This window comes from Struthio camelus, chromosome 6, assembly GCF_040807025.1.
Source record: "Struthio camelus isolate bStrCam1 chromosome 6, bStrCam1.hap1, whole genome shotgun sequence".
Lineage (NCBI taxonomy): Eukaryota > Metazoa > Chordata > Aves > Struthioniformes > Struthionidae > Struthio > Struthio camelus.
Window position 1 is genome coordinate 19308550 of NC_090947.1, and position 12382 is coordinate 19320931.

At 43.1% G+C, this 12382-nt stretch overlaps 1 protein-coding gene across 6 annotated transcripts in view; it reads left to right on the forward strand.

Annotated features, from left to right (window-relative positions):
* ZNF385B (zinc finger protein 385B) overlaps window positions 1-12382 on the forward strand; it is a 176825-nt gene that overhangs the window by 68206 nt on the left and 96237 nt on the right. Inside the window, exon 2 of one of the 6 annotated variants that reach the window (XM_009676306.2) lies at window positions 4382-4641. The exons of the other annotated variants lie outside the window; for them this stretch is intronic. Coding sequence (XP_009674601.1) covers window positions 4623-4641 — 19 coding nt within the window. The 5' untranslated portion in view covers window positions 4382-4622. The remainder of the gene's footprint in view (window positions 1-4381; window positions 4642-12382) is intronic. 6 annotated transcript variants of the gene reach the window in all.

The window sequence follows — 12382 nt, forward strand, 5'->3', positions numbered from 1 at the left end:
GGTCTCGATACTGAAGAGGGCTGCAAGCCTGCTGGACCTCTTGTAGTCTTTCCATAGCCTCTGGCTATGGAAAGTTTAGGAAAAAGGTTTACTGAGGGCTGGATCCAGCTGGGCTCTGTACGACAGGAAGAGGAGGAGCTGGAATTCCTGTGTGACTGGTTGTGCATGTCTTACTGGGGAATGTGATCTGAGAGTCTGGGAGAATATAATCGCTTGCCTCCACTTTCTTAACCTGTATCTGCATGTGCTACAACTCCCTGGTATTAGCCTAATGTGGGAAAAAGACTAAGAGCGGAACAACCAAACTCCCTTGATCAGGAATCTCCTTCTGCGCTGACAAATTTGAGCAGCCTTGGGAGTTTGTGGTGTCCTTGAGAAATTGTCTGTTGAGAAATGGATTTAACCGTTACTCCCTTGACGTGCGCTTGATAGCATCTCCCTGCCTGTTCCTGTGCGTCTGCACACTTTTCAGAGGCTCTTGAGGTTATTCTACCACTCTTCTGACATATATGTTTTTTCACTCAAACTGAGCATAATTCTTAAGGATTGTAGAAAATGCACTGGAGTAAACTACTGCTCAGGTGTGGCCAGCAGACTCCCTAGCATGCAGTGTTTTGTAGCCACAGTTTCTTTCATTTTGTCCTAACTGCTAGCCGGAAATTCCCCAAAAAAGAGATTAGTGAATGCACATTTACTACAATTTTAAGTCCACTTATTCTGCTGCTTTTGTATAAAGCAATCAGAATTTATGCTTACTGACTTTTCAGAACATAGCGCACACTGAGTCCATAAATTAGATTGTATGTCTGACAGCATTGCAGCATTCCCCGGAGGAAGGTATCTCGCCTTTGCTTTGAATCTCACCTTGAATTTTTTCAAAACAAAGTAGGGGTGATTTGGCACACTCTATACAACTCTTACCGCTTAGCGGAATTTGGAGTATAGATGTAAATCTTTTATTACAAGAGGTAGGATACTTCTGTTTTTTTGTTGAAAAGATGTCTTTTTCTTTCATATACTAGCCATTGATTTAAGCTGATGTCTCTGGAGAATGCTTGCAGTTCATTAGTGTATTTCACCTATATCATTATAATAAATTCATTAAGATCTCAGTGAAAATTAATACCTTAACAGTAACATTCATCTGTTCATATATATATGTAAAAATTCAGTGGAGAAAGTTGAAGATTAAGAATCACCATGACTAATACACAACGACAATATATTCAAACCGTTAACCACTTAATTTTGTTTTTTTTTCCTTACTTATACATTACTACCAGATATAGTAGCTATAGCCCATTTTTTCCTAGGTTTCCCTTTTGTCCAAAAGTTCTGCAACACTTAGTGTTACAACTACACTAGTGTGTATTTAACTGAAGATGTAACCTTGAACAGGTACAACAAACCTAAACAGTTGTTCATACGTGAAAAACCAAGGATCAAACCAAAAGGATCCAAGCGTGGCCAGACAGAGAAGCCTCTTACAAGTTTTGACAGTAGGTAGTTGTTGTTACTGTTTGACACTAATCTCTGTGGAAGTCACAAGTGCTAAATCTTGGTCTTCTGGAAGAATGAGTTGCTCCATGAGAGCAACTTCAGTTGAAAATGTGGTGTGTCTGCATATACTGTCCATTTTTCATCATTTGCATCCTGACAGTAGAGTTCTCAGAGTTTCTGACCATCAGCTGAAATACAAGCCTGCTGTACTGCAGCCTGCTAGGGAGGCTGTCTATAGCAAAGCAATTGGGGGGCAGAGAGCGGAGGTGGAAAGAGTGGAAGTCTAAACACTGTGGTTCGTGTAGACTTTGGATTCTAGGTTATTTTTATTTCAGTTACTGAAACTTGTTAGGCAGAGATAATAAACTGCTACAAACGCTCCAAACAACACTTCTCCAGCTTCCACAAATGAGAGAGAAATGCCAGGAAAGCACAGGAAAAACTTGCATGAAAGCACGGCCTTTAGTAAAAAGACATCACCTGAGCTTCTTACCAGTTGAGCTGTCTGTCTGCTGTTCATGCTTTGAGCCCCTAGGGGAGCTGCTCATGAGTGAGCCCTGCTAGCACTCACCTTCAGACACCCCACTGGACAGGCCTTTCCCTTTGCATTGCTCTTGGCCGTAGATGACACAGTGCTAGCGCTCGCACTGCTGCCTGCGCGGGCTCGCGCTCTCTCTCTCCTCCTTGCTCTCAGTCTCCCCCCTGCTGTCCCTCTCTGATTGCCTGAAGATTTAGGTTCACTCTTTTACAGTGTTGCAGGAGTTGAGATGCTCCTAAGTGAAGACAGATTTCTTTTGCTTTTTATTGACTAAAAAGGTGGTGACTCTGGGATCTTTGAAGGGGAAGAGGGAAACTTTCCATATAGCAGCCTCATTTGGAAAGGAAATGGATGGATGCTGGCTGTGAAGGCAAAGCAGAAAGAGGGAGCAGATTGATTAGATTTGTGGTAGCAGATACCACGTTTGGAGTGAATGTCATAGCTGACAGGTGCTGACCTTCCATAAGATAAGATATCTGGGAAGAGATGGGTTCCTCCTTGTCATATTTCGTTTACTGTTGTTGTTTTCCTGAGTTACTTTCGTTTCTCCGTATTGTTTTTACTTGTTCTTTTTCATCTCTGCTTCTCTACCCTTTGCTGTCTTACAATAGATGAGCGCTATTATCTATTCCTTCCTGTCCTTCATTTCACTCTTCTCTTACATATTATGCTGTTTACTTCTCACCTGTTTTTCTCCTTTTTGTTGTCTCCGCTATATTCTAGTGTTTCTCTCTTACTTGTCCTTACCTTTATTGCTTCATTAGCTTTTCAGCACCATCTGTAATGCAGTAGTTGCATGATCACTTCAAACTGGTTCTCCAAAAGAAAGCTTTCTCCTCCTGCTTTCCTTCTCACCCTCATCCTCTCTGTTGTGCTTACGTAAGCATTTTATATGCCCATGTTGCCAACGTGATGGCCTCTTGGACTACATGGAGGAGTCACAGCTGTAACAGCACTAATCATAAACCTCTGCAGAGACGTTCCCAGGCAAAAGAATAATCAAGGGAGCTGCAAAATCTTGGGACAGTGGGCATCAATAGAAGGAGATGGGAGTTAATAGTTGTTCTAAACAGGAAGAGAGTCATAGAGATAAAATTCTGACCCTTTGTGTCCTGGAAAGTACTTTTTAAATGTGAACTAAAGTGCCGGCTGAAATGTTAAAACTGTAGTTAGTAAAACTTAAACCTTGCTCTGCAACCAAAAACTGGTCTTCTGTGAGACCGGCTGTTGTGTGCTGCTGAGAAGGAATTAGAAAGGCGCTGCAGCACATCTAACCAGCTACAGTGCTCATCTAACCTGAGCATGCCGCTGCCTGCTAATGGCTTTAACAAGTAAGGAACTATCAGACATTGCCAAAACAACCGTGGTTGAACAAGTGGAGGGAGTGGGGGAAGCGTGCCCGCCAGTTCTGGGAAATGTAGTCCTTGCAGTTTTGTCTTGCTGTAACACACAGATACGTACGTGCTTATGGAATGTACGAAACCCCTCTGCAGTTTACAGTGAGATTTAAAAAAAAGTCTTCAGACATCACAGAAAATACAAATAAAAGTAGTACCAGCATGAGAGAATGTAGTGTTTGCTTGGGAGTACTGGTCTTCCTGCTAAATCATCTGAGTCTATATAAATCCCACATAAAGTTTCATAGGAGTTTGATGCTGCCAATCCCAAGCGCACAACAAGAATGAGTCACATCTTCCAAGATCACAGGATTTGCTTAAAAATCAGAGGGATTTATTTTTAATTAGCTTTCATTTTTATTTGCCTTTTTATGTCAAAGCTGATTCATTTTTTCCGCTGTTCTTCTGTAATCATTACTGCTAGCAATGGCCTTTCTTTCTTTTCATGTTTTTCTTCAGGACAGTTAAAATTTGGTAATTGCTGCCAAGTCATGTTGGCAAGTAATTATCAAAGTAATCCCCCTTTTAGCAGAGAGATTGACGGGTAGGAGGTTGTAGAATAAAGTAGGAAGAAGCTCTGGCTGAACTCTTGTGTGCGCTTTTTTGAGTAACCAGAAGTCACACCCTAGAGAAGAGGGTAGTCACTGGAACCACATGTTTTAGTAAGGACTGGGTATAAAGTTAATCTGTTCACAAATATTTTGTCTAAAGTACTTTTAGGTTTGTGAAAAATCAGCATACCACTTATATTTTTCTTGATGCTTCAGGTATTTTGTTTAAAAAAAAAAAAAAAACCATGCTGTGTAATACAGTAGTTCTGTAGGGATCCTTTGCTCAAATACAAGCAGTTAATTTCAAACCAATTGCAGGGCAGATATGTTAAAATATATCACTTTTAAAGCTTCAGCGAAGTGACGACTCTCTTTTTATGGTTTTGTTACCTCAGTTTAAGGTGGCACCAGCTACTGACTGTCTCTGCCTCATTTCTACATGTTCTGAAGAGGTATCATTCACCAATGAGAGTGAAGTAAAGTATCCCAGCAGCTTTATGGGGCCAGGCATATTTCTCAGCAGCTCAAGTTCAAATCTTACTCAAAACTTGAACCAAGTCGAGAAGGAGTTTGTGAGAACATTCCCCTTGCTAAATCTCTTGTGCAGAACTTACCATTCTGCCGAGCTAACTCTACATGAAAAACATGCTTCTGGGTAAGTAATTCCATGTGGAGGTTGAAATCTGTTTTTCAGCTCGCTTGCATAATAGAACACTGTATACTTGCTCCAGCTGTATAGGAGGAGAAATACATACAATGTTTTGCTAATATATTTTTAATAGCAGTCTATTAGTGAAAGTTGTACTCATTTGCTATGGTTTAGGTACTGAATAATCAAATTAGAAAATACTGGTTTTGTGGATGCCTGTGATCTGTTTTTTTAGAAAACTTTCATCTTTCGGTAAAATATGTCAGAGAGAACTACAAATGCCAGAATCAGCATTTGAACTTTATCTTTTTTTCCCTGCTCAGATGGTAATTGTGACATTTTGTGAAGTAAGGCTATAAATATTCGTGTTAGTAAGCCCATTGGAAAACATTATTTCTTAAATATTAAAATAAACTTGTTTCTTATTTGTGAGCATGCTGATACTTCACTGCAAAAATTTAGTGCTTGCCTATTGTATGGCATTAACTTTCTTTAACAGCAGAATGCTAAAATCCTATTGACTGATAGTATGTTATATAATAATTTCAACTATAAATTGTAATAGCATTTAAAATAAGCCTTCATCTGTATTTTAAAGAAAATCTTCAAATTATTGAGCTTATGCAATGTTAATATAGTGCAGATTTCACTGTACTGCTTGACAGCAATGTTAAAAATGTGCATGATGCTTTCAGAAAGTTCTGTGGCATGTCATGTTAGGCAGAAAGCAGATAAATGCTCTCCTTCCATCCTGGAAGTGCTGTTTATAGTTAGAAAATTAGTTTGTAGAAAACATCTTTATTTCATACAAGGCAACCTTGTCTGGAGGAATGTCATTGGCAGTTTGTTCAGACATCTAAGTAAATAATGATAAAATGATTCATTCACCGTGAATTGAACATTATGAAGTACTCTCTGTTCTGTGCAACTGTGATCATCCTTTGGATGTGGCAAACTTAGACTCATAGGATTCAGTTATTTTAAAAAGAACTCTCACACTTTTTTTTTTTTTAAACTAAAAATGGCATGGGTCATTTACCCTAATTTTTGGTTACTGACAGTGTTTTATCTTTCCAAAAGCAACAAAATGCCCTAGGGAGATGCTTTTGTTAGATAGAATTTAGGATTAGTATAGTATTTAGTTAGTACAGCTAGATTGTTCAGATTTTAGCAAAATAGGTTGCGTATTTGTAGATGCTTCAGGATTGAAAGCACAGCTTTTTCAAAAGTATTTATTCCTTGTTCTCTCTCTCTCTCTCTCTCTGTCTCTTTCTCTGTCTCTTTCTCTGTCTCTTTCTCTGTCTCTTTCTCTGTCTCTCTGTCTCTCTGTCTCTCTGTCTCTCTGTCTCTCTGTCTCTCTGTCTCTCTGTCTCTCTGTCTCTCTGTCTCTCTGTCTCTCTGTCTCTCTGTCTCTCTGTCTCTCTGTCTCTCTGTCTCTCTGTCTCTCTGTCTCTCTGTCTCTCTCTGTCTCTCTCTGTCTCTCTCTGTCTCTCTCTGTCTCTCTCTGTCTCTCTCTGTCTCTCTCTGTCTCTCTCTGTCTCTCTCTGTCTCTCTCTGTCTCTCTCTGTCTCTCTCTGTCTCTCTCTGTCTCTCTCTGTCTCTCTCTGTCTCTCTCTGTCTCTCTCTGTCTCTCTCTGTCTCTCTCTGTCTCTCTCTGTCTCTCTCTGTCTCTCTCTGTCTCTCTCTGTCTCTCTCTGTCTCTCTCTGTCTCTCTCTGTCTCTCTCTGTCTCTCTCTGTCTCTCTCTGTCTCTCTCTGTCTCTCTCTGTCTCTCTCTGTCTCTCTCTGTCTCTCTCTGTCTCTCTCTGTCTCTCTCTGTCTCTCTCTGTCTCTCTCTGTCTCTCTCTGTCTCTCTCTGTCTCTCTCTGTCTCTCTCTGTCTCTCTCTGTCTCTCTCTGTCTCTCTCTGTCTCTCTCTGTCTCTCTCTGTCTCTCTCTGTCTCTCTCTGTCTCTCTCTGTCTCTCTCTGTCTCTCTCTGTCTCTCTCTGTCTCTCTCTGTCTCTCTCTGTCTCTCTCTGTCTCTCTCTGTCTCTCTCTGTCTCTCTCTGTCTCTCTCTGTCTCTCTCTGTCTCTCTCTGTCTCTCTCTGTCTCTCTCTGTCTCTCTCTGTCTCTCTCTGTCTCTCTCTGTCTCTCTCTGTCTCTCTCTGTCTCTCTCTGTCTCTCTCTGTCTCTCTCTGTCTCTCTCTGTCTCTCTCTGTCTCTCTCTGTCTCTCTCTGTCTCTCTCTGTCTCTCTCTGTCTCTCTCTGTCTCTCTCTGTCTCTCTCTGTCTCTCTCTGTCTCTCTCTGTCTCTCTCTGTCTCTCTCTGTCTCTCTCTGTCTCTCTCTGTCTCTCTCTGTCTCTCTCTGTCTCTCTCTGTCTCTCTCTGTCTCTCTCTGTCTCTCTCTGTCTCTCTCTGTCTCTCTCTGTCTCTCTCTGTCTCTCTCTGTCTCTCTCTGTCTCTCTCTGTCTCTCTCTGTCTCTCTCTGTCTCTCTCTGTCTCTCTCTGTCTCTCTCTGTCTCTCTCTGTCTCTCTCTGTCTCTCTCTGTCTCTCTCTGTCTCTCTCTGTCTCTCTCTGTCTCTCTCTGTCTCTCTCTGTCTCTCTCTGTCTCTCTCTGTCTCTCTCTGTCTCTCTCTGTCTCTCTCTGTCTCTCTCTGTCTCTCTCTGTCTCTCTCTGTCTCTCTCTGTCTCTCTCTGTCTCTCTCTGTCTCTCTCTGTCTCTCTCTGTCTCTCTCTGTCTCTCTCTGTCTCTCTCTGTCTCTCTCTGTCTCTCTCTGTCTCTCTCTGTCTCTCTCTGTCTCTCTCTGTCTCTCTCTGTCTCTCTCTGTCTCTCTCTGTCTCTCTCTGTCTCTCTCTGTCTCTCTCTGTCTCTCTCTGTCTCTCTCTGTCTCTCTCTGTCTCTCTCTGTCTCTCTCTGTCTCTCTCTGTCTCTCTCTGTCTCTCTCTGTCTCTCTCTGTCTCTCTCTGTCTCTCTCTGTCTCTCTCTGTCTCTCTCTGTCTCTCTCTGTCTCTCTCTGTCTCTCTCTGTCTCTCTCTGTCTCTCTCTGTCTCTCTCTGTCTCTCTCTGTCTCTCTCTGTCTCTCTCTGTCTCTCTCTGTCTCTCTCTGTCTCTCTCTGTCTCTCTCTGTCTCTCTCTGTCTCTCTCTGTCTCTCTCTGTCTCTCTCTGTCTCTCTCTGTCTCTCTCTGTCTCTCTCTGTCTCTCTCTGTCTCTCTCTGTCTCTCTCTGTCTCTCTCTGTCTCTCTCTGTCTCTCTCTGTCTCTCTCTGTCTCTCTCTGTCTCTCTCTGTCTCTCTCTGTCTCTCTCTGTCTCTCTCTGTCTCTCTCTGTCTCTCTCTGTCTCTCTCTGTCTCTCTCTGTCTCTCTCTGTCTCTCTCTGTCTCTCTCTGTCTCTCTCTGTCTCTCTCTGTCTCTCTCTGTCTCTCTCTGTCTCTCTCTGTCTCTCTCTGTCTCTCTCTGTCTCTCTCTGTCTCTCTCTGTCTCTCTCTGTCTCTCTCTGTCTCTCTCTGTCTCTCTCTGTCTCTCTCTGTCTCTCTCTGTCTCTCTCTGTCTCTCTCTGTCTCTCTCTGTCTCTCTCTGTCTCTCTCTGTCTCTCTCTGTCTCTCTCTGTCTCTCTCTGTCTCTCTCTGTCTCTCTCTGTCTCTCTCTGTCTCTCTCTGTCTCTCTCTGTCTCTCTCTGTCTCTCTCTGTCTCTCTCTGTCTCTCTCTGTCTCTCTCTGTCTCTCTCTGTCTCTCTCTGTCTCTCTCTGTCTCTCTCTGTCTCTCTCTGTCTCTCTCTGTCTCTCTCTGTCTCTCTCTGTCTCTCTCTGTCTCTCTCTGTCTCTCTCTGTCTCTCTCTGTCTCTCTCTGTCTCTCTCTGTCTCTCTCTGTCTCTCTCTGTCTCTCTCTGTCTCTCTCTGTCTCTCTCTGTCTCTCTCTGTCTCTCTCTGTCTCTCTCTGTCTCTCTCTGTCTCTCTCTGTCTCTCTCTGTCTCTCTCTGTCTCTCTCTGTCTCTCTCTGTCTCTCTCTGTCTCTCTCTGTCTCTCTCTGTCTCTCTCTGTCTCTCTCTGTCTCTCTCTGTCTCTCTCTGTCTCTCTCTGTCTCTCTCTGTCTCTCTCTGTCTCTCTCTGTCTCTCTCTGTCTCTCTCTGTCTCTCTCTGTCTCTCTCTGTCTCTCTCTGTCTCTCTCTGTCTCTCTCTGTCTCTCTCTGTCTCTCTCTGTCTCTCTCTGTCTCTCTCTGTCTCTCTCTGTCTCTCTCTGTCTCTCTCTGTCTCTCTCTGTCTCTCTCTGTCTCTCTCTGTCTCTCTCTGTCTCTCTCTGTCTCTCTCTGTCTCTCTCTGTCTCTCTCTGTCTCTCTCTGTCTCTCTCTGTCTCTCTCTGTCTCTCTCTGTCTCTCTCTGTCTCTCTCTGTCTCTCTCTGTCTCTCTCTGTCTCTCTCTGTCTCTCTCTGTCTCTCTCTGTCTCTCTCTGTCTCTCTCTGTCTCTCTCTGTCTCTCTCTGTCTCTCTCTGTCTCTCTCTGTCTCTCTCTGTCTCTCTCTGTCTCTCTCTGTCTCTCTCTGTCTCTCTCTGTCTCTCTCTGTCTCTCTCTGTCTCTCTCTGTCTCTCTCTGTCTCTCTCTGTCTCTCTCTGTCTCTCTCTGTCTCTCTCTGTCTCTCTCTGTCTCTCTCTGTCTCTCTCTGTCTCTCTCTGTCTCTCTCTGTCTCTCTCTGTCTCTCTCTGTCTCTCTCTGTCTCTCTCTGTCTCTCTCTGTCTCTCTCTGTCTCTCTCTGTCTCTCTCTGTCTCTCTCTGTCTCTCTCTGTCTCTCTCTGTCTCTCTCTGTCTCTCTCTGTCTCTCTCTGTCTCTCTCTGTCTCTCTCTGTCTCTCTCTGTCTCTCTCTGTCTCTCTCTGTCTCTCTCTGTCTCTCTCTGTCTCTCTGTGATGCTGTGTTTGTTTTGTTTGATGATCATAATATTATAGCTTGGGTACTGAACTGTTTGTGATATGGAAATGCTCAGTGATTACTGCAAACCTTTGCTTCCTTGTGTTATTTGTGTAGTCACAGTCGTGACAATCATTTGCTGTGTTGCGGAGAAATACATGTTGTGGAAGTATTTAACAGAGAAGTCTGAGAGAAAGGTTCCCATTGCTCACTTGGGTGATTTCAGTGTTGTATATTAAAAATATATTGGATTCCCTGTGAGCTTACAGCCGTTGCATATCTTTAAGGCCTTCGTCAGGACGTTTAGTTAAACATGGCTAGCTGTAACGTCCTTGTGCTGCCATCACGATGGTAATGTCAAACTTCATATGCATCTAAGAGTATTCAGCGTGGTTCATCTGGCAGCCCGTGGGCCGAGCTAGGCTGCCGCGTGTTGTCTGCCTCAGGCAGCTCTTGGGCAGAGCAGGAGGCAGCTGAGCGGCTGAGGCGGAGGCGCTGGGCAGCTGAGCAGGCCAGGCGGCCGCTGTCTTCTCCTCCAGCCACGGGCCTTGCAAGCTGGTGGAGAGAAGTGAGAGTCCAGTCCCAAAACTCGTATCCAGCCCTTGGGGATGGTTATGTGATGTAGGGAAAATTTTGTCTGCCCAGAAAGCAAAAAGTAGTTTTAACTCATCAAAACTGCTTTCTACATAACATGCTGCTTTCTACATGACGTGCTGATCTCTTCAGCTGAGAGGGAGATCCTGTTGAGAGGGGAAACCCAGCAAAACTTGGAAAATTGTGCACCAAAGATAATGTGAATTTTGGCAAGTGTAGAGCAAGACAAATGGTGCCGGGTGAGGGGAAAAATGTCTGATCCTTGCTGATGGCAGTGTTTCCTGCTGATCCTGCTTTCCGGGAAGCAGGCACCGGGCTCCGGGAGTCACAGGAGCAAGAAGCAGCTGGGGTGGGGTGGGGGAATAGAAGGGGGGTAGGAAAGGGGGCATCTGAAAAGGATTCTGAATTTAGGGTGGGTATCTGGGTAAAGAGGTGCAAAAGTACTCCTCTGTGTCTTTCCCAATGACATTTCATAACAGTAGTAGTAAAAAAAAAAAAAAAAAAAAAAAAGGAGGAGAAAAAAAACAAAAGCTTTCTGCCGGAAAGGTGAAACCAACTTTGCAGGTACACAAGGCTTTCAGTGACAGGCTCTGGTAATGGGCATCATGCAAATAAGGGCATCATAGGTTTGTGGTTAGGTAGGTGAATATTCTAGGTGCATGTACAGATTTCTAGATTTTTCCAAACAGATATTTGGGTTTGTTCAGCACCCACACATTAGGCTTTTGGGGAAAAAGATGCTTTTATGTGCTGCAATACTAAAATGCTTTGAGCAAAGTTGAAAATTATTGTATTTGGTACTTGTAGAGAACACTGAGATCTTCCAGAATGATTTACTTGAATATTCTTACAGTTGGCGGTGTATTCTTTTTTGAATAAATTCAGGAAAGATTCATCCTAAGCTGTTTCTCTTCAGGACTGCTTTAAAGAGACAGGAGAATATAATCATTTCAGCACTTAAAGCTGCTTAAACCTTCAGGAGGAGAAAGGGTTACTACTTAAATTTCAGATGAAAGGAGTGTTTTGTGAATTCATCTGTGTCATGTATTCATACCTGAATTAAAATGAGCCATGCTGTGCTGCAGTTTCTCTGGAACATTACATAAACTTCCTTGTGCTAAACCACGCAGAAGTTTGAAATACGCCAACAGACCTGAAAGAAACTTTGCAGTAGTTTCCCCGCAAGCAGGAAGCCTAATATTTACACAACAATCAATAGCATAACGGGTACAAAGACAAGCAGTAGTCTTTCCTGCAAAATTTGGTTTAACTGTTTAAAAAAAAAAAAAAAGAATCTTTCTGAACAAAATCTTTCTTTTTGGGTAAAGATGGGTACAGTTGGAGATGGTTTGGCTTGAATTCTGCAGAACCTTGTTGACTGAGATTTGAAGCTGTGCAGATAAAACAAGGGATTGTTTAGAAGTATGTTGTATTTGGAACAGATTTCTCCTGTTTTAATTTCTGAGTTTTGGTCTTTCATTAAAAATTTTTATAAGCCTTTATAGAAGGTCCTAAGGAAGAATCTGATCCTCATATGATTTGCTTTGGTTTAGTTAAGGCATTTCTTTCTATGTGATTTACTTGTATTTTTCTGGTGACTTTTTGTTATGATGTTTATTTCTGCTTGTCCCTTGTGCCTTCAGGGAGAAGTTCTGCCTTGCTGCTGACAGATAGGCAAAGGGAAGGAAGAATGCAGAAGAACTCAGTGCAGCCAGAAAGGGACGAGGAGGGACAAGAGACAGCACACCTAGTATTTCTTGTTCCTGTCTGAGCTACAGGGCTAGCCACGTTTACTGACAAGGTTGGCCGTTTTCAGTTCAAGAGACAGGGTTGGGGATCCAGGAACTTGTATGAGGAAGCTACATTACTAGTGAAGTAATGAAGCTAATTACTTCCTGAAGGGGTAATGGTCTTCCTGCCTTCTTGGAAGGGTAGCTGGACTATTGAAACACTGCTGTGTTCCAGTGCATTGTTTTGCTCTCTTACCCTGGTGGTCTTTGTCACCGCTCCAAAAGTTGTAGAGGACCAAGTACATGAAGTCTGGGGGTGTAGCATGAGGTTTGGAAGTGGCACAATCCATTCTGAGAACAACAGAGGTTTTGGTAGACTGTTGAAATCTCTCTGGAACCAAAGTGAGGGAAGGAACTGATGATTTTTAACATGTAAAAAGCTATATCAGTAGGTCAAAGATTAGGTGGGCAGGCTTAGGATATTCTTCCAAATATCAAAGGTCAACAGAGGTGTGAGAAATTCCCAAAAAGCAGTTTAACAGTCC